The 26,192-nt window shown below is 42.3% G+C and overlaps 1 protein-coding gene across 29 annotated transcripts in view; it reads right to left on the minus strand.

Moving 5' to 3' along the window:
* The window catches only part of DST (dystonin), a 313,318-nt gene that overhangs the window by 187,906 nt on the left and 99,220 nt on the right, over positions 1-26,192 (minus strand). For 16 of the 29 annotated variants that reach the window (XM_081856619.1, XM_081856627.1, XM_081856614.1 and 13 more), the window contains 5 exons: positions 25,046-25,135; positions 24,468-24,566; positions 19,470-19,547; positions 15,626-15,718; positions 276-442 (listed from right to left, as the gene is read on the minus strand). In XM_081856619.1, coding sequence (XP_081712745.1) covers positions 276-442; positions 15,626-15,718; positions 19,470-19,547; positions 24,468-24,566; positions 25,046-25,135 — 527 coding nt within the window. Of the gene's footprint in view, positions 1-275; positions 443-8,126; positions 9,047-15,625; positions 15,719-19,469; positions 19,548-24,467; positions 24,567-25,045; positions 25,136-26,192 lie in introns of those variants that run through there. The other 13 variants (XM_081856621.1, XM_081856616.1, XM_081856602.1 and 10 more) reach the window with 3 other exon arrangements.

Genomic DNA, 26,192 nt, shown 5'->3' on the forward strand with positions numbered 1-26,192 from the left:
TTGACAGCAGTTTGGACAACTATATCAAGGCCCAGGAAGTCTGATTTCCCAGGCAGTCTGAGCCTCCAATGCTTAAGAAGCTGACCATCCCTGGTTTAGAAGGAACAGCATCGTCCAATCAGCTGCGAAGCAAGCAGTCAAAAAACTGTAGGACTCCAACCAACAGAAAGCAGCAGGACATATTGTAAGAGATAGGGCCCTTGATACATACGGTCTTTTTACTCAGGTTATTTCCATAAGCACTCTTTACAAAATCTAAACAAGTGTGTGCTTACCTGTATTTATGAATGATGGCATTAAATAATTTCCCATCTCGCCAGCAGGTAGTGAAATTTTCACAACGAATACCAGCATAACCCTCAGTTGTCTGCTGTGTCCACAGGAGCAATCTCTCTTTAGCAGACATGTCCTCTGACTCTCCAGTAACATGGATGTCAGAAATCTGTATCAAAATAAAATAAAAACAGCCAAATTAAAATAGATTAAGATCACTATTAAGAATGCCATCAAATATCAGTAGTGCCTCAAACCCTCCCCCACCCATCTCATTATGGTCCATCATTATTATGGGGTGGGGGGTAGGGAGCTCAATCACAGCCCTGGCTCTTTTGGGCAAAGTCCCAAAGTGGCACAGATAACTTGGCATGAATCCCAGTTCCACTAATTCAAGCATGTCCCTGGCTGGCCTCTCCCATCACGAGTGCACGGAACCGAGTCTGACGCCTCCACACAGGAAGTACAGGACATTACAGAGTGGTGGGGGGCACAATAAAATCCTTCTCCAAGGATCCTAAATTTAAAAGAGGGCAATGAAGAGAAACGAAACAGAGCATAATAGCAAACAATGGATGGCCAACGGAAGAAGATAACAAGGGACGCACTCAGCAAGTGATCCTGTATGAGGCAATGGGAATAGAAATAGTGACAACTTCATCAATAAGTAAAAAGGAAATGTCTGATCAAGCTAGGGAGCAATTTTCTTGAAGTCTTCTGTTTAAGAAACTAGAATCGGCCAGTGCCACCATCAAGGTTTTCACTGAACCTTCAGAAGGCAGCTGGGAAAATCCCATTAATTTCTAGATGGCTGGAACTCTGGAACCAGTGATACTCAGATACACAGCTGAGTGCAAATAATGCACATGGGGATTGCTTGTTTGAAAATGAAAGCACATCAAAGTATTTCTGTAAGTGGATGGCCAACAGGTTGGGGGGGTAGCATAAGCACCTTCTCTCTGATGTGTTGTCTTTACAAATGCATAGAAAAATGTAATTAGATGGCTGCTTGTTCACGAGAAATGCCTTCTCCCACTCCCTGCTTCCCCTCTCCCCTCACAAATTGTATTTTACACAGTACACAGCAGAACTGTCAGGAACAGCACATTTGGACCTGGCTGTAGTTCTGGAAGCCAGTTTTTCACACTCCTAGCAAGGCCCCATTCAAAGGAAGACAGCTATGCAGACTGCAAGGCCTATGCTGGTCTCATGCCTGGCCCTGTCAGCCACGTGAACCATGGGAAACTGAAACATCAATCCCAACCCCAAATTAGAGGCGTGTCGACATGATCTCTCTCCCTTAAGGAGCTACTTTGTTCTGGTACATTTAAGGGCAATTATGCCAAGTATCTTTCCTAGTCGTCTCAGTTTCTATGCATGACAAAATATCCAGACCCATCATATACAGCAAATAAAACATGTGCCATGTTATTTGGGAGAGTTTATTAAAATGCTGGTGTCAACCAGAAGGGCCAGGTATGCATTTTGGTGGGGAGGAGAACCAGCCTAAATTTTCTTCTGTTAATTTTTCTTTATTTTATTTAAATTATGCTTCCCTCCCTTGCACCCCACTTAAAATGTTATGGACTATTTCAAGCGTGGAAGGAAGTGCAGAGTAATTTTTACAGCACAGGAGATTCCAAGTGGACTCTAGACCTTTCACCCACAGTTTCAACAACTGTGTATATCGGAAACAGCACTTCAGATTCCATTTCCCATAAGTGACTATTTGCAGGCAGCAGAACAATCTCCAAGTGTCAGTTATATCCATCATGACTCATGCAAATGGCATGTACCAGCTAGGATACAAAACCAAGAACAAAGTCCTATTTTAAACAGCGGTTGCTAAATGCTCTTGTTTTCAGCTCAACTGAAGATCTGAAATGAGTATGTGAGTTACAATTGTTCTCACTTATATACCAACATATCGCAAAACACCATTTGCAGAAGTATTGCTATAGTCAAGAAAATGACTTGAAAATAAAATAAAATCCTGGTTTAATGAATAAACTAAGGGGTATTTTTTTTATTATTTGACAACTCTAGAGCCCCAACCTTCCTTCAAGCTCCTATCTCCACAGTTTTAGCAACATATAGAGAAGAAAATCGGATAAATGTAAATGGCCCACCAGAAAGTCTGTGTGGTGTTAGGGTCTCAGACTGGGTGGCTATGAAGGCAGGCTCAGACATTTTATTCCCTGATACCATCAAGGCACTTTGCAGGCAGAGGAAAACTGCCAGCCTAATCTCTGCTTCCCTAAAGTGCCACCTCTGCAGATGGCGAGCAGGATCAGATGACATGAGGCATCAATAAGCTCCCACCTGGCCTCAAATTATAGCTGTTGTCTCTAGCCTGGCTCCTCAGCAATTTGTCTGAACAACTTATCACTCACTGCAGCTTGAGATGCTACAGAGTGCCTAGGAGCATTGCCTGAGTCTGTCTGACAACCTTACAATGTGGCTCAAATGAAAGTGGAAGACAGGGAGTGGTGTGAATAATGAAATATCATGAATTAGAAATGCTGTTTTAGAAACTTTCAGGATCAGAAAACCAAATTTCAAAGAATTACTCGTTTACATTAATGGGCCCATTTAAGATACAAACGATAATTTCAAAAGCTAGATGCACATCACTACAGTTAGAAAAAGAAAATACCGTATTTTTCGCCCCATAGGACGCATCGGCCCATAGGACGCACCAAGTTTTTTTGGGGGGAAATAAAGGGGAAAAAATTTATTTCCCCCCCAGGCGCTTGTGGGGCCGACAGTGGGGAGAAGCGCTCTTCTCCCCGCCTTCAGACCAGGTCCGGGGACAGCGGGAAGACGCGCTGCGCCTCCCAGCTGTCCCCGGAGCTTGCGTTTTTTTGGGGGGGAATGAATAAAAAAAATTATTCCCCCCCCCCAGCCGCGGCTGCCGCCCCAAGCCTTGCGCACACCTGCCCGAAGCACGGGGCACCCTCCGGAGGGCTCCACGTGCTGCAGGCTGCCACCCCAAGCCTCGCAAGGCTTGCGGATGCTCGCCCGAAGCACGGGGAGCCCTCCGGAGGGCTCCCTGTGCTTCAGGCGGCAGGCTGCCGCCCCAAGCCTCGCGCGCCCGGCAGGACCTCCCACCGGGCGCGCAAGGCTTGCGGACGCTCGCCAGGGCTGCAGGCTGCTGCCTGCAAGCCTTGTGAGCCCGCGGCAACTCCCGCCGGGCTTGCAAGGCTTGCAGATAGCTTCCTGAAGCCTGGAGAGCGAGAGGGGTTGGTGTGCACCGACCCCTCTCGCTCTCCAGGCTTCAGGAAGCTCTCCGCAAGCCTTGGGAGCCCGCGGAAGTTCCCGTTGGGCTCCCTAGGCTTGCAGATAGCAGCCTGCATCTCGAAGCCTGGGGCGCACTGCACAGCGCGGCCCGGGCTTCGGTTCCCTGACCTGGTTTTGAGGCTGGCGGTGGGGAGAAGCGCGCTTCTCCCTGCCGCCAGCCCCACAAGTTCGGGGGATAGCAGGGAGGCGGAACGCCGCCATCCTGCTGTCCCCCGACCTGGTTTGGGCTTCAGGCAGATATCCGCAAGGCGTGGGAGCCCGGCGGGAAGTTGCACCGGTCTCCCAAGGCTTGCGGAGAGCTGCCTGTTCTGGGGGCTGGGGTCGGGGGAAGCCTGAGCTTCCCCCGCCCCAGCCCCACGCCTGGGGGGAAAATTTTTTTTTTTCTTTATCCCCCCCCCCCAAAAGCCTAGGTGCGTCCTATGGGTCAGTGCACCCAATGGGGCAAAAAATACGGTAATCCCTTGCAACTCACTAATTAGTAATTATCACATAGAGATTCAGTAATCAGCATAAGTTCATTCTCTTTATATAGAATTGAAGTGAAAAGATTATTGAAAAGAACCAAAAAGTATACAGAAAAATCATTGTTTCTCAAACTTTAGGGCTGCAATCCTATATACACTGATCCAGCAGCCATCCCTATTGAACACAGAGGAATTTAACCTCTGAGTAAATAAATATGCATAGGATCGTGCTGCAGGATCAGGACCTCTTCTAATTCCCATTAAATTCAATGAACATGACATTTCCCATTGAAACCAAAAGTGAAACATTTTATTACCTGTGTGGCTACAGATTTATTAATGGGCCCTTAGCCTGCAAAAGTGGACACGGATTTGCATATGACACAAAGCACATGGACATGTTATGCAAATCCGTGTCCACTTTTGAGAGTTGGCAGGAGGGCCCAATCCTCAAGACAGTGGAGTGAGCCCTAAAAATCCTGAGGAAACCTGCTTCTGGGTTGCGCGCGCACACACACACACACGCCCCCCCCCCCTTTCTACACAAAGACCTCAGGGGAAACATTTCTACCCCAGTCTTCTTCCTGACACCTGAGAATTTCTTTTCTCTTCTTGCTGGACAAAGAAACATGTAACCCTGTGAAGCCCAAACAGCCAGACACAGGTTTTCTACCTCAGTGAGGCAACAGAGCAGATGCAAAATGGGGGAAGACCCACACTACACCAGGTTGAGGGAAGCCATGACCCTTTCCCTTCTCCATCTTATTTATTTGCGCTAGGCTCCAGGCCAAGCTTGGAGGTGTTGTGGAGAAGAGAAAAAATGGCCATGTCTTTTTTGCTTCCTTTCTGATCCCTGACACCAGAACAAAATTCACAGTGGAAAGGAAAGGAGGGAAGCAAATCTGTCCATCAAGGATTTAACAGACATTGGTTAGTCATACTATAACCTTTTTTTAAAAAAAAAATAAAGTCCCTACTTTTGGTCTGATGAATAGTACTGCCTGAGCTAAATCCCTCCCCTCTCCAACTCCTTAAATTCAAAAGTAATAATAAAATTGTAAATTAATTCTGCTGTTGGTGTGATCCTTTTTTCTTTCTTTTTTGCCTCATTCTTTATTCATTCAAATTACCAGACGCCTAACGTACTCAGCAACTTGGCCTAACAGCAAATTGAAAAGGAAACCAGCTTGTCTTTAATAGTATAATGCCTTATAAGCTACTTCAAGTAATCAGACTTTTCACATGGAAATCTAGAGTGCATGTGACTATACGTGTGATCATGAGGCTAGCGCATACAACCCAAAGGTTTGCGTGAAGGGCTCTCTTCAGAAGTGCCACATCTTACACCTTATATCAACAGCAATAATCAGCCAATTTTATACTCTGCCCTGGATTATGTATTCTGAGGCAGGAGGGCAAACAGAGACACCCTTTCCACATTTGCAATAAAGTGCTGTGTATGCTGATAACAGAAGCTGACATGATTGTACAATCACTCAGAGATAGTCTGAATATAGGTTAAGCCGGGCAATAAATGTATGAGAACCAACCTGGATGTTATAAAAGAGGCACTGGTTGCTACTTCAAACCCTAGCTAGAATTTGAGCCAGGGTTCAGCTCCAACTGGAACCTGCTGACAATGCTAATGGTTCATGCCTGGTGAAGCTCTGCATACTTCTGATCAATGTACAGTGGTACCTCAAGTTACAAACGCCTCAGGTTACAAACGCTTCAGGTTACAAACTCCGCTAACCTGGAAGAGTTACCTCGAATTGAGAACTTTGCCCCAGGATGAGAACGGAAATCGTGTGCCAGCGGCGCAGTGGCAGCAAGAGGCGCCATTAGCAAAAGCACGCCTCTACTTAAGAACAGTTTCAGGTTAAGAACGGACCTCCGGAACAAATTAAATTCATAACTAGAGGTACCACTGTACACAATGCATTCCCCTTGCCACTTCACACAAAATACTAAGCCATGGCTAACTAAACTATAGCTTATTAAACCATGGCTTAGTGTTATGTATAAACTCTTCCCACTGGCTTAACTATGGCTTGTTTACTGCCAACAAACCATGATTTGAAGCCATGGTTTGTTGCTGGCTTATTATCCTTGGGTTGTTTTAACTATGGCTTGGTGTTATATGCAAACCCAACACGCTTTCTTCACTACGGTACCGAACAGTCAACAAACTACAAAGGCATGAGACAAAAGGAGCTGGGAAACTAAACAAACTTCAGAGAAACAAGCCATGGTTTGTGTAATCATCTGTGGGACTACTTGGAATAATTTAAGATTTGCTAAACAAATCACAACTTATGTGTGAACCAGACCACTGAATTATTATGGCCCGGTCACAAATGCCTGGGACTAAGAGGTAGAGTTTTCTATATCAGAGGACTCGGGACAGCTGCAAATTGAGCAGTTCTTCTATTTAATAAATAAATAAAACAAGATCATGTTTGCTAAGATCAGCTCTCCTACAAAAACAATAAGACAAAAGCCTTTTCGAAGAGTGGAAACACCCAGCAGCATAAGTGGGTCCATGAGCTTTCAGCAAAGAAAGAATCAGAGCTGCAGAAAGCTGGGAACTTGAATGGGAGCAAACAGTGGAACTGAGGCAGGAGGCCCAAAAGCCATGAACTCCACCACTGTGTCCACACATTCCCAAACTCACTGCCATCTTGTCCCTACCCCTCCTAGTATGTGGCACCAACACCACATTTGGGAGGCTATTGCTGTGGTTCCGCCCCACTGGGTGAGCGGCTCTTGCCAAGGGCAGGGTGGATTCAAGAAAGAAGACAGCACCAGCAGTGGGCTAAGGTGCCAGAATCTAAGGATGAAGGTGTAAGAGAAATGAAGGAATCAGAGTTAGGGAAGGAGGAGAAAAGGAGCTGAAAATGAAAAGTGTCAAGGGGGGAAAGGGGGCAAGCTGGGGGTGGGTGGGACACATCCATGACCTTGGTAAAGGAAAAGTTATACAGTATGAGCAAGGGAGAAATTGATATCCAAGTGAAATTTGGAGAAGTAAGGAATGGATCATGGTTCAAAAATCCAAGGCAACATGGAGGCCAAAGAGTAATACAGGTGTAGACAGAGGATTTCACAAACCAAACTGAATGAACCAGACACCTTATGTGGCTAAACATCTCTCATTTTAAATTAAGAAAGATTTATGCCTTTATGAATACATAGGTCCTAGTGATTTTGAAAAACAAAACAGAAAATAATAATTATTAATAATGGGTTTAGGTAGATCGTAGCTTACAAAAAAAATGTATACATCAGTGTGTACCTTAACCAGCGACAGAGACAGCTTGTTTCTCATTTCAAGAACTGGGGGAATTTCACTCATTCAAATCATATACAATTGAATGGTTGCATGTTGTATCCTTAACACAGCATTCCATGTGGAAGCAAGAAGCGCAGTAATGTGAAAAGTGGCAAGTTCCCACCTTATATATCTGAGCCATGTATTGAATGTACCTCTTAGATCCCGCCTACTTACGATAGCAAGCCCTGCCCATTATCACTATCGCTAGGGCTAGTTTTATGGAAATGATGACAGCAACATAGTCTGCGGATACACACTAGAGAATGGCCATATGTTGCAACTTATTTGGCGCCTTACTCAAAATGTTATATCCAGTAGACAAACTGGATGGCAAAAATTAACTGAAACACATGCTAGGTACAACGGGTACAAACATTTTAAAATTAACTCTTCTGAAAAATCATTCATTGGGGGGGGTCTGTGTTTTTTATTTTAATTTATAAAGTTATTTTTCAATGCAAGAGCAGCTAACCTCAAAACCAACAGGAGTTCAGCAACAGTTATTGAAGTAACAGATAGGTAGCCGTGTTGGTCTGCCATAGTCAAAACAAAACAAATTCCTTCCAGTAGCACCTTAAAGACCAACTAAGTCAGTTCTTGGTATGAGCTTTCGTGTGCATGCACACTTCTTCAGATACACAGTAGTTATGAAGTAGTTATGAAATACCCAGCATGCAAAAATCAAATATTGCTCAAGGATTTTAATATATATATATTTTTGAAAACTATATACTATTCTAGCGCTACGGTATATTTACCTTGCTCCTGTTTGGTAAAATGCTATGAGCTTCATTTTCCTGGGAAAGAGGCAGAGACACAGATTTCGGAAATCCTTGCTGCAGGTGGGTTTGATTTTGAAGTTTAGCCGGATGCCGGTTATAACTGTTTTCCCATTTGGGGGAATCATCAGCGATTCCAGAAAGAGCCTTGGATAGTGCATTTTCTTCACACTGCTTGTTTAGCACACAATTTGAGCCAGATTCCTTTTCAAAATTTACTCCCCTGTTTTTCTGGAATGTGAATTCTCCTTGGATCCCGTTGTGAGAAGATTTCTTGTCCTGTGTGCTGCAACTGGGCTTGCGTTTTTTGGGACTCTTTTCCAGATCTTCAGTTAACAGTCTCTCTTTTTCTTCAGACTTACTAGCTCTTCTGCCTTTAGCACAAGCACCATTCCCACTGCTTGAATCACAGCTTGCCCCACTCACCAGTTTTGCTTTAACAAGATCAGTGTTAACATCGGTACTCACAATCAGATCAGTTCTGTCCAGCAGAGCCTTCTGTATAACGGACTCATGAATTGCCAGCTCCCCGGGATGAGTTGCTGTTGCTGTCTCTTTAGAACGATTTGCTTTGAATTGAATTTTCCCCTCACTTTCCTTAGTCTTCTCTGGCTCTCTCTCATCTTCAGCTTGTTTCCTTCTTGATTTCCTCCTGAAGTATTTTCTTCCTGGGGAATGTTTTGCAGGACTTAAGGGAGCTCTGGCTGGATCCAAACACTGTTCGTCTTTGTCAGCCCTCACACATCCACAGACATTCCCCATTTGGCTCAGAGTGTATCAAAGCCACACAGACTCTGTAATTTTACTAAGTTTACATGAGCAGAAATCATTTTCAGATTGAGCTAAAACCTCCAGCTTATATCCCTAATATCTTTCAGGCTGAACTCCCGGTCCTCAGGACGTAGCCATTTTGCTTATGAGAAATGCATACGCAATAAATGTTGTGGCATTGTGCCCAGGCAGGGCCTGTGTCTGATTAGACACTGAGGCTTATTTCTGGACACCAATCCTCTTAAGCAAACATCACTGCCTCAGCATTAAACTGTAATGCCAATGGCCTTTTTGCACCGATGACATAGCATCTATCAGAAACAGAAAAGCCTCGTGCAGATGTGACTTTATATGCCTGACAACTGAAAGAGAAAGTAATACAATAAAACAAAGCCCTAAACCAGCACTACAGATAGAGAGCCAACACCAACAAGGCAAGAAATATGTTCCTTTCGAAGTCAGTTTTTAAAAATCTGGTTACGAAGAATACACGGGAAAATATAAGATTACTCTTTCCAGGTCAATGCTCCAGACTAACTACTAAGAAAATACCAGAAATTAATAGACTTAAACATTTGACCATGGTCCAAGCACCTGCAAGTGAGAGCAACATGCCCCATAAATTGATATTTAGCTGGAGATCTTTGAATAGCAGGAAAAGCGAAGAAAACTAAAACACAGTGGGTGAATTTATGTAGAAAGCTATGAATAAAATTCTTGCAAACTGGGGATTACTTGGTACTAGGGTATAATCTTATAAGCTTCTTTGGTTTCAGCAGGAAAGTTTTTGTTTTCTCTCCTCCAACGAGTCTATATATTTATATTTTTTTACAATTCTACCTAGAATTACAAAGCAACCCTAACCATCCCTACTCAGAAGTAAGACCTACTGAATTCATTGGGGCTTTCTCTGAGATGAGTGGGGTCAGAACCGCAGCCTTAATTATCGGCAGCAGGAATTAAGATGTGCCACACATTGTTGCAGCAAACAAGTCCCTACAGTGGTACCCCGGGTTAAGTATTTAATTCGTTCCGGAGGTCCGTACTTAACCTGAAACTGTTCTTAACCTGAAGCACCATTTTAGCTAATGGGACCTCCTGCTGCTGCCACACCGCCGGAGCACAATTTCTGTTCTAATCCTGAAGCAAAGTTCTTAACTTGAAGCACTATTTCTGGATTAGCGGAGTCTTTAACCTGAAGCGTATGTAACCTGAAGCATATGTAACCCGAGGTACCACTGTATATGGAATCCCATGTGAATCCTGAGTGGCCATTGCTAGCCATCTGATTTGGGGCTTACACCACAAAGTCCTCCTCTTTGGACTGAACAGTGGTGTTCCAAACCACAAGCCGTGCTCGCTGTGGATTTTTTGGTCAACTTAATTTGCCACAGATACAGGCAGGAAAAGCTAGAGGTAGCAATGTGGCATTGGCCACAGTACCTTTAGGTCAGGTATGAGGTACCTTTAGTCCTCCAGATGTTGCTGAACTAAAACTCCCACCATCTCTGGCCATTGGTCATCTTGCCGGAGCTGATAGCACTTGTAGCTCAGTAACTTCTGCAGAGTCAAAGGTCTCCACAGCTCCTTAGGGCAAACAAACATGGTACCCCAGGTGCTACTTAAAGTTTGCTGCATGACTGCTTCCTTCCTGTGGTGAGCCAATCATGGCCAGGCACTCAGTGCCAGGTGTAACTCTCACTTGCCCCATGTCTTGCCTTATAACTTAAGTGTGTTCTCTGAGCAAGTCTCTCTCCATGCTACCAGTATTTTGTACCATGAAATGCGATTTCCCACTATCATGTAAAGAAGAAGGCTTCCAAGTTTCACCATCACCTAGCCTGTGTCATTTTAATCAGTCCTCCTCAGGGGAAAAGTGAAGGCCCAGAACAAACGCTGGCTTGAGGCCTTCCTGGGCACGTCTGCTATTCCATCTAAAATCATTAATGCGAGGTGACATCACGATGCGGTAAAGACAAGTCTGCCAGAAACACTCAGTTATCTCCTACGGTGTGCCATTACATCATTTTGCAATCATTCCACAAGGGAAGCGGGAAAAGATTTAATACTATGGCAGGCCCCAGACACTACGCACTTTCTTAAGCAGGTAAGCAGAAGAGCTTATTTTTTGCATTTATATCCCACCTTTTCCTCCAAGGAGTACATGGTTCACCCTTCCCCTCCTTAGTTAATCCCTACAATAACCTTGATAGGTTAAGAGGATGTGACTGGCCCAAGGTCACGCAGTGAACTTCATGACTGAGTGGGGATTTTAACCCTGATCTCCCAGGTCCTGGTCTGACAATACACCACACTGGCTTCCTAGAACATTTGGCTCACACAGGAATTTGCTATAGTCATTTTTTATCACAAGCTCCTGCGTGTGCTGCAGCAGCTGAAGCATTGATGGGATGGAGCTGCTTGCCAGGTATGTACTTCCATTAACTGCTGCACATGCAGTTAACCCAATCTTAACCTGGCTGTGAAATTCAGCTGAAAAGACCAAGCGGGAACATTTTATCCACAACAAGGGGGGCATATCAGACAAAGTAATCAATTTTTTTTAATGGATAAATATAAAAAAGAGAACATGGCCTTTAAAAGCTCTCTTATTACAAATGACAGTCCATAATATATCTAATAGGAGCCACAAAGAAAAGGGTAACTGTTTACCTCCTATAGCTACGGATTAAATTGCAGACATTAAATAACTCCGTGTTTAGATCTCCGAGAGGATCAGTCATTGACCTCTTGCCTGCCGGTTTTAAATCATGAGCAGATTAAAAGTTGGAGAAAGGTTTCAATGTCTGGAGACAGTCCAGAGGTATGCTTCAGAGGAAGATGTTTCTACCCAACCACATGCTGCTACACAGCCAGTAGCAGGCCCTAACAAGAGAATAAGCTTTTAAGAGCCCTGCTGCACTAATGGTGTGGTACCCCTTTCCCAGTCTCAACATCTTTTGTATTCCCAAGATAAAACAACTCACTTAATGTGCAGGAAAGCCAGCTGGTTCTGCTTTAAGGGATTAATTCCTGCAGCATCAAGCATTTACAGGTGAAGCAGTGGTGAAAAATGTCTCTCTCCACTGCAGGGGGGCTCCAAGAACATTTTATTGAGATAAATTTTTACATCTCGAGCATGTGGTAGCTTGTACACATGCTCCCTTGGGGAAATAAACAGAAGAGCTACCCTTGAAAAGACACATTGCTTCTCAGAAGCAACTAAATGAAATTTGTAGTGGACTTTGTGCTCAAAAGGAGGTTTGAGTACCCCACATTACAGCATGAACTTAGTTTTGTGATGTTAGTGGTTGTGTGGACAACTTAACTGTTGTGATGTGGGCCTGGCTCAAAAAACAAAAACCCCTCAATATTTTGTTAGTGACTTCTGCAATAAATAAATAACTGCATAAGTATATTATGGTGATTTGGAAAGGAGGGGGAAAAACAGGGTTATGTTTCACCACATACAACATGAGTAGATAATGGATCAAAATAATGTTTATCCTAATTCACTATGCTGTTATTATTATGATTAATTGCTCTGCAGATGTAGCTTCTTCAGCTTAGGACAAATACCTACATACATTTTTAAAAAAACCCAGTTTTAACTCCATTTTGGTTCATAACGAAATAAGTAAATAAAAGGAAAAATAAAGGAAAATGAACAGGACAGCCTAAAAAACAAAAAACTAATTCCAGTTTATATAAAGCCAAATGCTTGCTGAAACAAAGGGTGTGGGGGTTGGGTTTGTTTGTTATGTTTTTGTCACCTCACAGGTTTTTGCCACAAAAACTGAGGGAGCCAAATAGGCCTTGCCTCCCTTCAGAAGACATCCTATAGCTTAGGATGGCTTTCTCCAGTCTGATGCCCTGTAGATGCTTTGAACTAAAACTCCCATCAGCCCCAGCCTGCATGGCCACATGATCAAGGATTGTGGGAGTTGTAGTTCAAGCATGTGGAGGACATCAGGTTGGGGAATGCTGAATTTGGATTTAAAACATCAATAATACAAGAGAAGGTTCTAATACTGCAGGGAAAGCAGAAATGCAATTCAATCTGTTGTAATTAAATGAGGTTTTCAGATTCCAAAGGTCATTTAGGGTGTGTGACATCCAAAAGTTCATATATACATTATCAGAGAAGCATCATTGAAAGCAAAAGTACTACTTACTCTCATGCAATATTTGAATGACCTCATGCATAATAACACTGTTTTTCAATCATAAGCAACTGTAACTAGGAAGGAGGTACCTTAGTGGCTTTGCTAGCATGCTGAAAACACACACAAGTTGGCTTACTGATAGTAAAAGAATTCATAACCTGCTCATGAGTGTGTGGAATCCAGGTGGGAATTAGAATCATCAATTAAAATCCAAATGGTTCCCGAAAGCAGCAATGATACAGGAACAATCGCTCAGGATAAATTCATGCGCTTCATACCGATTTCTGTTCCATAAACCTTTCACTATTTGCACATCTAACTATTCCTGCTTAGATTTTGTAATTAGGAATATATGTAAGTTCTCCAAGTAGGTGCTGCTTTTGAAATTTCTAAATCAAAGTACAAATAAATGCGAACAGCATAGCTTTAAATGCTCTGCCTATTCTTAAATGGCAGATAACATTTAAAATTCTGCACCACAGTTCCTAATGACATGGTATTTATGGTAAATGTTGATTAAGAATCACATGGGCCACAGAATTTACAAACAAGATGCAACTCTCAAGCACTGAAGTCGAGAAGCAACAATACCAGTGTTGCATATCATAAGAACCAGAAGGATACATTACAGAAATTCTTTAAGTACAGTCAGTACCATAATTCTAGTGCCATCTAGTGTGATCAACCATAACCAACACACTCAACATTTACAACAAGAAATAACAGCTCTTTTATAAACAACAACAACTGCTGAGCACACTTGTAATATGCTGTAGAACGTATTAAAAGTTTAAATAAAGACAGAATAACTAGACAGAATACAAACTGCTTAAAATAAACTGTATGAAATAAAGCTGGACAGGACTTTATTGGCTTAAGTACAAGAGCTCTAGCCGAAATGGCTTCAGGGTTTTCAAAGAAACACTTCACAGCCATTCAGAAAAATCTTATTTCCCCTCCTTGCCGGAGATGAGTTGCCAAATTAAACAAAATTTGTAATCAACAGAGTTCAAGTTGATAAATACCCAATATTCCAGCACATTCTATTCTTTTTTTAAAAAGTTTCTTTTTATTACTGATTTTTATTTAAAAAAAAATATTGTTTGACAACAAAGCACTTATAGCGTCTCCACTTTCAATTCATAGAGTGTTCTTCATAGACATGCGGTTGGAGGGAAAGGGAGGGGAGGGGGAGAGAGAGGGTAATGATTTCTCATTCTATTGCATGGAATTTGTGGAGGGTTCTATGTTTTGACAACACAAATAATTTACTGTGGTGAGTATATCTTTTCAATGATCACAAGATGCAGGTATAGGAGAGGGACTTTCGGTGGGGTGTTTCTAGGACGAAGGTGAAACTGTAAAGCTCCCTTGTTATTTTTGTTATTGTTAAGTTGTTATATTATATTGTTATTTGTTATATTTATAGTTCTGAAATGTTGCTTTTTTATATGTTGTTATAGTTGCTACTATGTAGTTTTGCTATGTTCTTAGAAAATTCTTTTTGCACTGTTTGATTTTGAAATACCGTATTTTTCCATGTGTAAGACTATATTTTTTCCTAAATTTCTGAAGTTTAAAATAAGGGGTCGTCTTATACACAGATAGTGCATAGTGCATTTTCTTGATTTTGAGTCCCAAAAAACAGGGGGCGTCTTATACACGGGGGCGTCTTATACACGGAAAAAGATGGTATATTGCTTCCTTTGTCGCAAGCTGCTTTAAACATGATTTGTATGGGAAAGCGGCATACAAATAAAATGAATGGCCTATGATAGCAATGTCTTATAGCAAATGCAACTGACCTGTAGAAAGGACACTGTGAACTGAAAACAGAGACATTAAATTTTCAAACACATGATGGAAATGACATCCACAGTGTCAATGGGTCCCTTCCAACTCCACGATTCTATGAAACTATTCTATGAAACTATTATAATTTCTCATGAGGGGTTCTAAGACCATTAAGTCCCACTCCCATCCCCAATGGGGAAGGGTGCTCCACAAGGGTCTAGGGCAGGCATAGGCAAACTTAGCCCTCCAAATTTTTTTGAGGCTACAATTCCCATCATCCCTGACCACTGGTCCTGTTAGCTAGGGATCATGGGAGTTGTAGTCCCAAAACATCTTGAGGGCCAAGTTTGCCTATGCCTGGTCTAGCGCAGAGCTTTCCAAACTTTTCATGTTGGTGACACACTATTTAGACATGCATCATATCATGACACAGTAATTTGGTTACTAGCAAACAGAGGGTTAAACTTACTAACCCCTTTTCAGCCCTGGGAGGAGTGCAGGGAGTGTTCGTGCAACACGTCTGAACGCTGCAACAGACACACTAACATGTGGCAACGCAGAGTTTGGAGAGCTCTGGTCTACTGGGGAATAGAACCCACTACTGCCTGTTTCCTCCTGGAGCTTCAAGGTAAGTTACTGAAGGAGGCAACAGTAGTAGCACCCACAGATAGCATCCCTATCCAATCACATCTGACAAGGGGAGGAGTTTCAAATTGGAAGTGCACTGAAACTGACTAGTCATCTTACCTGAAAGTGCAAAATTATGGTCCATATCAATCCCAAAGTCAATTTGGGATTCCCGTCCGTAATGTCATCGTTCCTAATGTTCACCAGTTTCACCTGTCGAGAGGAGGAAAAGAACTATAAGAACATAGAATGAGCCTGCTGGATCAGATCTAGGGCCCATTAGTCCCACATTCTGCTTTCACAGGGGCCAACCAGATGGAAAACAGGCAAACAGGACTTGAGCGCAAGAACACTCTTACTTCCTGAGGTTTCCAGAAACCTTGGCTGTGGAGGCAGAACATAGTTTGACATCAGATGTCAAAGAGATAAACAACTACCTGACATTCAGAAGGCATCTTAAGGCAGCCCTGTTTAGGGAAGTTTTTAATATTTAACGCTGTACTGTTTTTAATACTTGATTGGGAGCCACCCAGAGTGGCTGGGGAGACTCGGCCAGATGGGTGGGGTATAAATAATAAATTATTATTGTTATTATGCCTGTTGTCTTTGTCCATGGAGTTTTCTTGGCAGGGATACTGGAGTGGCTTGCCGGTTCCTGCTCCAGGTGGACCATAAAGAAGGCTGATCGCCAAAGAACTGATGCTTTTGAATTACGGTGCTGGAGGAGACTCTTGAGAGTCCCATGGACTGCAAGAAGATCAAACCTCTCCATTCTTAAGGAAATCAGCCCTGAGTGCTCACTGGAAGGACAGATCGTGAACCTGAGGCTCCAATACTTTGGCTACCTCATGGGAAGAGAAGACTCCCTGGAAAAGACCCTGATGTTGGGAAAGATGGAAGGCACAAGGAGAAGGGGACGACAGAGGATGAGATGGTTGGACAGTGTTCTTGAAGCTACCAGCATGAGTCTGACCAAACTGCGGGAGGCAGTGGAAGACAGGAGTGCCTGGCATGCTCTGGTCCATGGGGTCACGAAGAGTCGGACACGACTAAACGACTAAACAACATTATTATTATTGTTACTGCTAGTAGATAGTTAAACAACTGGAGATAAAAACATTCCTTCTGACTCTTCTGCGTGATTGCAATAAAGAATACTTGCATTCTCAATAATAAACATAATAATAAACATAGTGGGCTGCATTTCCAATTTTGGTTTCTCCTCTTGATGCTTTTCAGGCAAAGCAAAAGATTGCCTCCCTGTGTCTGAGTACACACTCTTCTGCCAATTTCTGTTCAAGCTTAGATGGCTAAGAAGGAATGGACAGTCTTCCTAACACAAAAGCACAGGGAAATAGCAAAGAGAAAACATGGAGGATCTTGGATTCTGTCCAGGATCACATCACATTAAGCTTTCCTAGGCTACAGCTACTTCCCCTACTCTATACTGGGAAGTGTTTAGCTGCATAAAAAAGCCTGTAAGGGAGAGCCTGGCCAATTAAAACAAAAGAAAGCAAATTGCATTAATATTTACACTAGTAGCACCAACAGCAGCAGTAATATTTTTATTATCCTAACAGCTCTTCAACTATTCAAAAAGCAGCACACACACTGACTATTTAACAATATAATAGTCCTGCAGTTTTGGAATAAACTTCAGTTGTATTTGAGACTTCTATATCTCCTAATTTATGCAATACTTTCAATGTATTTTGGGAGCCCTATTATAATGCTGCTGTCACACAATTATTTGCTTATTAAGTTGGAATAAGAATACTCTGGTTAAAGAGAGGTATGTGGTGCTTATCCTGATAAAAATGTATTTGGGGATATTGTTTAGTAGCCAGTTAAACTCAAGCATCCTGTTGTTTTCCGACCTGTTCATATTATTAAAACTACATTTCACAAGAAATATACTCTACACTTAAAGCAATTAAGAAAGATGGAAAGCCTAATTATAAATCTCTAAGATGTAAAAGAAGTTGTTCTTTTCTAACAAAATGGCATAATATATTTTGCTATGGGGTTTTCTACCTAAAGAAAAGGGGAGGGAGGCTGCAGTACATGAAATGAAGAGAAGAGAAAACCCTCAAAGATCCCTAGAAATTAATAGGTCTATAAAGGTATGGATACGATTTAAGTAAATTTTAAAAAGCCAATTACTTAGCACAAACATGTGGGTTCCTGGAAAGAAGACTGTGGCCTCTTCGCTCCTCCTCCAGTCCTGCCGCTGCTGTACTGTTATGAGTTAAGGCTCAGGCATCCCCATACTCGGCCCTCAAGATGTTTTGGGACTACAACTCCCATCATCCCTAGCTAACAGCACCAGTGGTCAGGGATGATGGGAACTGTAGTCCCAAAACAGCTGGAGGGCTAAGTTTATGGATGCTTGAGTTAAGCCATGGCTTGGCTTAGTAGTACATCAAACCCTGGCTCATGGTCTATCTTGCTCTAGAGAAATCACAAGCTGAAGCCAAAGTTTCTAGGGTAGGTTTGAGGAACTTTTGGTCCTCCAGATGTTGCTACAACGCCCATCATCCCTGCCCATGAGCTAAGACTGTTGGGGCTGATGGGAGTTGAAGTTCAGTAACATCTGGACGGCTACAGGTTCCTCACGATTGTTCTAGATTCATAGCAGAGTGGCAGCAGCAGAACCAGAGGAAAAAGCACATTTGGACCAGGTAACCAACAAATTGTGTATCCAATTTTTTGCAGCCAAAATAAGATCAGATGCTAGCCAGGGGTTGATGGATCAGTTTATAGCCAGCCTGTGTCAATTAATGCATGTATTCATTCATAAATCCATTCTATTTCAATTCTACATTAATTTGCAGATTTAAAAAAATACTGCATGAAAATTCACCAAAACATTAAATATTATTTTCTCACAAAATACAGATGCATAAAAGTAATTTATTTTAAAATACTTTTTTTATTTACATTTTTGGTGCATATTTTGAGCTGAGAGCCGCAGAATAAAACTTACAGTGAAAAATCAAAGCAACAACTCCATTCTGATGCACACATTAGTCTGGGAGATGCCAATCAGGTCAGCTCACATTGTTTTGCCAATAATGAATTCCTCAAGCCTCCCTAGATGTAGCCCTAACATGTAAGAATGCAGCTGCTTAAATCTTCTATATCACAAATGCAGGACCCAGATCATAACTGCTTATATTACTGGAAGCAGTCCCTATTGCTTGCCCATTTATTCCATCTGGTTTTGACCTTCATCGGTCCCCATCAGAGCTGCCAGAGCACAGGTAGTAATGGGTTGCAATGGGGAAAGATGTGGATGAAATGAATACATAGCAAGACTCGACTGTAGGCTGTGTTCTAGCACAAATAGCGCAATCCACTGGGAATGATGCATGGACATGTCCCATCTTTCTGCCTCGAGATCTGATGGGCACAAGTATGCTAAATCAATCAGAATGCTATTGTTCTGATACACTTTCTCTCTTTCGCCCCCAGGGGACATGCAATTCAGGAACATTAGCAGTTTTGATTTTCTTTTGCTTCGGCAGAGGGGGGGAAATTGGAAAACAAGGTGAGTGTATCTGTTGACTTGGAGAGATGAATACTGTAGTTCATGAGATTTTTTTTAAAAAAAAGATATATACTCTTCTATTTCTTAGGATCTGCCAATGAGGGTATCAATCAACCCCACTTCTCTGGTTCAGTCCAAATAACATGGCTAAGAAATCTTATTTTTTTAAAAAAATCAACAAACAGCATAAAAATACAAACTGTAATTTTTCCTTTGTCAATAATTAGTATGTTTCCATAGAGAGTTGAAAGGGCCCACAGGGGTCATCTAGTCCAACCTCCTACAATGCAGGAATCTTTTTACCCAATGTGAGGCACAAACCCACTACACTGAGATTAATAGTCTCATGCTCTACCGACTGAGCTATCCCACCTTTCTAACTTTTAACTAGGTTAGTTAATTGTGGTATCTTACCTGCCGTCTTTTCAAATAATCAAGTGCAATTTGTACATTCTGCAGTCTGTGAAAACGCATCCGACCTTTCTCTCTGGGCTAAAAACAGAAAATGAAGACTGTGAGGCTTTCTATACAACAAATGTGACTTACAAGGCAAGTAATACTCCTTTAGAATGATCGACATTTTTAAAAAGTTCTAAAACATTCATGTCAGAATATTTGGGGGGTATGTGAAAAAGTTTATTTAAAACCTAATGACTCTGGATAAAACCACACTGCTTTAAATGTTAAAGAGGCCCTGTCTTCACCCCTGTAGTCTCTTTTTATTCATTTGGACACAATAAAGTAGGCTTTAATGTAGAACCCATATGTGAACATCTCATCAGCACAAGGATTTCCACTTGCGCAATGGAGGGTTCTAAGCCCTTCTTCATTGCATCCCTCTAAATATGATCACCCAACCCTACGGAGCATACTTGGGGATGTTGTGGGATGCATATGGAGGGTTATTTATTTAGAAGATAACATCACAATGCTGCTGTAAAACTTACCTTGTGGCGCAGGTGTGATCTACTTTTGGGCACAGTTTAGCCGAAGTGAAGCACTGTAAAGGCCCCTTAATGACAACAGGAGAGTTAAACTTCTTTCCCATGGAAATCAATGGTCCTTAACAATGCTTCACTTGGGCTGGATGCATGCCTTCTATTAGCTGTTAGAAAGCACAAATTAGGATCCAGATGACATGTGCCCACCATCCACATTCTCACCAGTGTTCTTTGACAAGGTTTTAGAACATGAGTGACTAACTTCCAGTTGTTGCTGTGCTGTACTACAACTCCTATCATCCCAGACCACTTGCTGCACTGGCTCAGGCTGATGGTAGTTGGGAGCGCAGCAATAACTGGAGGAATAAAAGCTAGCCCTAAAGGCTAGCATCAGAATATAGCAAGTGATTTCAACTGTAACATACATCTCTGGATCACACCCTTTTGTGACAATTGTCCAAATGCTTCTGCTATGACATCACTGAAATGAATGGAGTTTAAAGGAACAGTAGTGCTTGTTAGGATGCACCAGGAATGTAGCAAGGGGCACATTCTTGGTTAATAGAGTGCATTTTACTAAGCACCAGTAGAATATACCATGTATTTTTATTTGCAATGCATCCTATTATTTATTTTTCCTCTACGTAACGTACAGGGTAAAGCCTAAGAATCATTTCACACATTATGCAGAATTTGATCCAATGCGGCTGACAAGTGTACCAGTTTGATCTGTAAACACATGTTTTGCCACATTCACATTTTGCATTTTTAGGTGTACATTTAAAACATACATGATGCGTGAAGTGGTCCACATGGTCAGTTTCTAGGAAATATTCGTGCATAAAAAGTGTTGCATCAGAACTAGAAAAGCACATCGATTTTTCAAGAAAGATATACAATCTGCATACTGTCTATATTAGCAGCAAGTATACACTGGAGTAAGTTCTTTAAAAATGATTCCCATCCTTTTTTCTCTTTTTTAGTAGAATTTCAAGGGTTATCTCAGAAAATTACAAACTATTCCTTAGAAATGCTTACAAAACGCAACATGCATGGATAAAGCTACACAAGTTACCAAGGAAAACAAATTATATATAGCAGATTGATGATAATATGGCAGAAGGCAAGCAGTTAGTGTAAAATCACAAAGAGGAAGAATTACACCAGAAAAGGAATCATTCGCTAGCTATCAAGGAACAGCTATGGGGTGGAGGGAAGTAAACATTTATGTGACTGTATAATTCCCCCAAAAATAATGCCTTCTTCCTGACTTTAGATTTTCCACAAACCTTTGCAGTAATGGACTGAAGCATGCTACACCACAGCAACTTCTACAGCTCAGCAATGAGTATTTCCTCAGCCAAGAAAACAAGGACTTATCTGCATATATGACTGCAAGAGCCCTCAAGCTGCTTTCTACCCAAGGCAATAACAAGCTCCTCTCCCTGCTACTGAGCACTGGCAGTTGCTCCCCAATACCCACAGCCCAAGAGGACCAGCTATTTGCTTCTCATGTGCTTTCAGAAAGACCAAGAACCAATGAGTCCTCCTTTTCATGGAGCTTTAGGCTCTGTCCTACAGCTCTGGGTATTGAGAGCCATTCCCCCATAAGCCACAGCCCAGTAAATGGTCTGGAGACACACATACGCTGTTGATAAAACCAAGCAAAAAGGAAAAAAAGACGGAAGACCAATGATAAGCCAACAGCAACCCTCATCTCTTGGGAGTCTCTTGTTTGTAGTCAGTAGCGGACAGCATAGTAGCGCAGCAGAGAGGGGTGAGGCGAGGTTGGCACAATGAAAATGTACCATGCTCTATGCCATCCTTGCCACCACCTGCCCCTGCTCATCCACCTCCCAGCAAGCAGTAGTGAGGCAAACAACCAGAGGTCACATAAATCATAGAGTTCCACCATGCTGTCCACTACTGCTGATGGTGCATCTGTTTAGTCAGAGATTTGCAGTGAAGCTTGCATTTCACTGCTGTTACGGGTTTGCCTGGGGCCTGAATCTGGGGCAGATCCAGGTTTGAGGAGCCCCTAAGCAAAAGTTTACTTAGTGGGGGAGGTCCTTCTCTTGGGAGCTGCTCTGGGGCAAATCTGGGGGTGACAGGCAGCAACTGCATGCCAAGCAGTGCTCCAAGGAGCATGGACATATGGGTTAAGGTGCCGTTTTAACTTCCCACGTAAAGGTGTTTTAGAAGGGCATTGTGGGAAATGAAAATGAATACACCCAGACATGTGGTGCTCCTCTTAAAAATGTTTAAAGGGAGGGGGTGTTAAAAGCATCAGCAATGGACCCTGGCAACTGTCCAATGATACCAAGTGCTGAGGCAGGCCCTAGATTTGCCCAAGCCCCCAAATTTCAGTGCTGTCATGGCACTGGTGGAAGGCAACTACACAATCACAAATTTTCATGGACTCGGTGCTCATGTTATACCAGAAGTGCAGAAGCTGCTTCAATGCAGTTTGTTCTCACATAATGAGAGATACCCTGGGCCACATGGGAAAAGCTCACAGTTCCTCCCCATAGTGATTTCACCTCTACTTCCAGAAGCAGCGGCATTAAAAAGGAACTCCTGCACCACTGGCATAGTAAAGAGTTTGAGACCTGGCTGCCCAGCAGAAGGCATAAACCAACTGAAATGACATTATATCGCTCATGTTCTGGACTTTACATTAACTGAGCATTGTAGCTGGAGAGCCGTAACATCTGTAAGGCACAAACGTGCATAACTCCATTGATTCCTGTAGCTTGGAGACTACGTATCCCTTTTGCGAATCAAAGATTTTCAATCAAGTGGAAAATTCCACTGGCAAGTTTTCACCAATACCCCCTCCCCCTGCAGTTCTCCCTCCCTCCCGCTACTCTGGAGTATCAGGGTACACAAGGAGTAGCAGGTGAGGGATCAGTAACTGTTGCCCCCACCCAACCCCGTCTGTTCTGCTGCCAGGATCATCCAATGAATAGAATTCTGTTCATAAGACACTCTCATCAGCAGAAGAAAACTCAGCATCCAAGCCTCTCAACCAAATCATTATGTGGTTAGCATTATGTGGTGCTATCCAAAAGTATTCATCCTGGGGACGTAGAAAGTGAAGCACTGCCAAAGGCAGCATTCCTTACAACAAGCTATTCTGGAGTAAGTGCTTCAAGGATGCTGCCCAAATGTGCCTTTTTAAAGTATGAGAATTAAACTTCGCTGAGTTCAATGGGACTTAGCCTCAGGTAAGCATAGGATTGCAGCCTTAAGTGCTAATGAATGGAATGCGCGCACAGACACACACACACACACACAGAATTTGGGAAATGGTTTGAATGCAGAATATAAAATAGCCAAATAAATAAATCTAAGCTTTTCAGAAAGTGAAAGAACAAAAGATATTTCCCTTGTAATATCTCAACACATAATAAAGCCAGGATGGTTTTGAGATTTTTTTTTTCCGGACCCTTGGTAAAATACCCAAAGGTTTCATAAGTATGGAACATGGGCAACACATATCTGTGCATCTAGGAACAGAAGTGATCTCAAAAGGACCTTGACTTTAGTATAATAATAAAAAAAAGCCAGTTTCTTGTAAAAATGACGCAACCCCTTTGGGACAAATCAATACTTAATGCATTGCCGTACTGTTTATAAGTAGATTATTTCGCATCTGGAAGACAAAAGGCATCATTAAAAATGCTACCTCAGCATTTGCTGCTATAAAAAATAAATCCTGTGAAAAGGGAACATATTTACTTAGTGAAGCATCATTCAACTATCTTTCAGCTATTTCTATACTACATCTATTTGGGAAAAGTTATTACATATTCAGCCAATGAGTTAAGCAATCCACAAAACCAACTGAACTCCTCCGGACAAACTGCATTTGATCACATTCCCCCCCTTGATGTATTTCTCTCTCTCTGTTTCCCCCCCTTCTATTGGTTGTCTACCCAACTACTGACAATTTCATTGAAAGCTCCTTGGGACATGGAACATTTATTGTTCCAGCTTCAAAGGGCTGCAGATCAGGTTGCCAGTCATGTAACACAACCACGTTGACATATACAATTACGAATTGCTTCACTAAATGTGTGGCATCGTTCGAGCCTCTTTAAGAGCATTTAGCTGCATAGTTGTAGCATAAATGATTATTGCTGCAAGGAAAGAAACAAAATACGTTAAATTGCTGCCATTTCGAGCCAGATTGATAAAAAAGGAAAATCCGCCAGCAGCAGAAAGGGAGCTGGGCAAAAGGCTTTCTGTTAACATTTGCAGTCGTTTCAGAGGGTCCTGATGGATTGCCCAAAATCATTAGCACTGCTAGTATTATTCTACATTAGACACATTCCCCACAATTCCAGTTTCCCAATCAATTCTTTCTAATAAAACTACTGCACAGCACCAAACTAACAAGTTACTTCCAAGTTAGCAGTCACCACTCTTCAAATACTACATTAGTAGAGTTATGGGGGTCGGCACCTACCCCCTTATCCTCATCCTCCTCATCCTCATGCTGTTCATACGCGCATGCTTCTGTTGAACTCACCAACCGTAAGGTCTTCAAAAAATCTCGCTCCCTTGGCTAATGAATATAACAGACAGGAGACAGGACAGCAAAGACAGACCACAAATGAAGAGTAGAATATGAACAGAAGAATATAATGAAGGGAACAAGTGCCGAGCAAGGAAAGTAATGCTCACGAGAAAAGAAAATGACACCAGAAGGAAATGTTAGACAATTACAGGTGGGAACGTTCCGCCCCCGTTATTATTTGCAGATTGCAGTATAAAAATGAGAAATAATATTTAGCATCCAACATTTGCCAGATTACTTTTATTAAATGTGAAGATAGAAAAGAAAAGGTCATAATAAGAAGTCTTACAATAGCAAACAATATTGCTAAGCTATTCAGAACTATTCAGTAGTCTGTTCTGAAACTTGCTCTTAGTTCCCCCAGTTATGGAAACAATGAATTAAGAGAGAAACCCCAACAACAAAGGTCAATTGAATCTGCAACCGCATTGAGGCCTAAGGCTGTTGAAAAAGATTTGAAAGCTTACCAGGGTGTCTCCTGAAAGAACTTCTAAAAGAGAAATCAAGTTATGTCCATCTCTCAGGTCTTCATAGAGGTCATTCACATGCTTGCGAACCTAAAGGAGAAAAATGAAATACAGAAGTTAAGATGCTGTCTCTTTCAAGCAGAGGTGCAGCCGAAACCTATGCATATTTACTTCAAAGCAAGTTCCATCGAGTTAAATGGGGCTTATGCCCTGATAAGAATACATCAAAGATTGCAGCCTCAGGCTTAGCCACCTCTGTCTCAGCTGCTGCAATGGGAAGGGCAGAGAATTTCTGAACCCTAATCCTGGCAATCCACTGCTATTTACCACACTGGGGCTTCTGCCACTGCTTTGCCACTGCAGCAATGAGGTCAGCAGCATTCCCACAGGGCTATCTGGTGGCACTCATGCCATGACTCCTTGCTCTGAGAAAGGTCTTGTCTTGGAGCAAGGCATTCTGGGTAAGGCAGCATTGAAGAGCGCCTTGCTGTTTTGCCACACCAAACAAGTTCACAGTGTAACTGGAGCAAATTGTGAAACTTTAAAGTCTAAAATCCTAATTACTACTCTCCAACTTCAAAACGTATCTGTTGCCAGCGTGGCAAAGTAGCTCTGCAGCCTCAACTGCAATGTCTCACTCTGGAAGGGACCTGTGTTTCAGAGGCTCCTTCCTCAAAATGAGGCATTGTTACATAGGAGGTCCTGGAGAATCTCAGCACACGTGCGCAGGAAGAGGTCAGTGCATGTGGGTGATGCACGGGGATGTGATGGTGGCTTTGTTTCAGCCAACAGTATGTCTTGCACTGGCCCTGAGAGTGATAAATTAGTAAGGCTGTTCAGCAGAGTGCATAAATGCTTAGTGAGCTCAACCCCAGTTAGCAGAAGTATCTCCCCATCACCACCTATAATTTGGCATTTTATTCCATAAAGACTTTACGAGTAAGAAAATGAAAAGCTATGGGAGAAAACAACACACACACACACACACACACACACACACACACACACACACAGAAAGACAGACAGACAGACAGACAGACAGACAGACATATAAAATCAGTGTTTTTTTCTGGGGGGACGCAGAGGTGCGCATACCCCTAAACATTTTTTGAATCTAAGTTTGCCCTCATTGAGGGGCAGTATTTCA

The sequence above is a fragment of the Podarcis erhardii genome (assembly GCF_964252035.2).
Source record: "Podarcis erhardii genome assembly, chromosome: 3".
Taxonomy (NCBI): domain Eukaryota; kingdom Metazoa; phylum Chordata; class Lepidosauria; order Squamata; family Lacertidae; genus Podarcis; species Podarcis erhardii.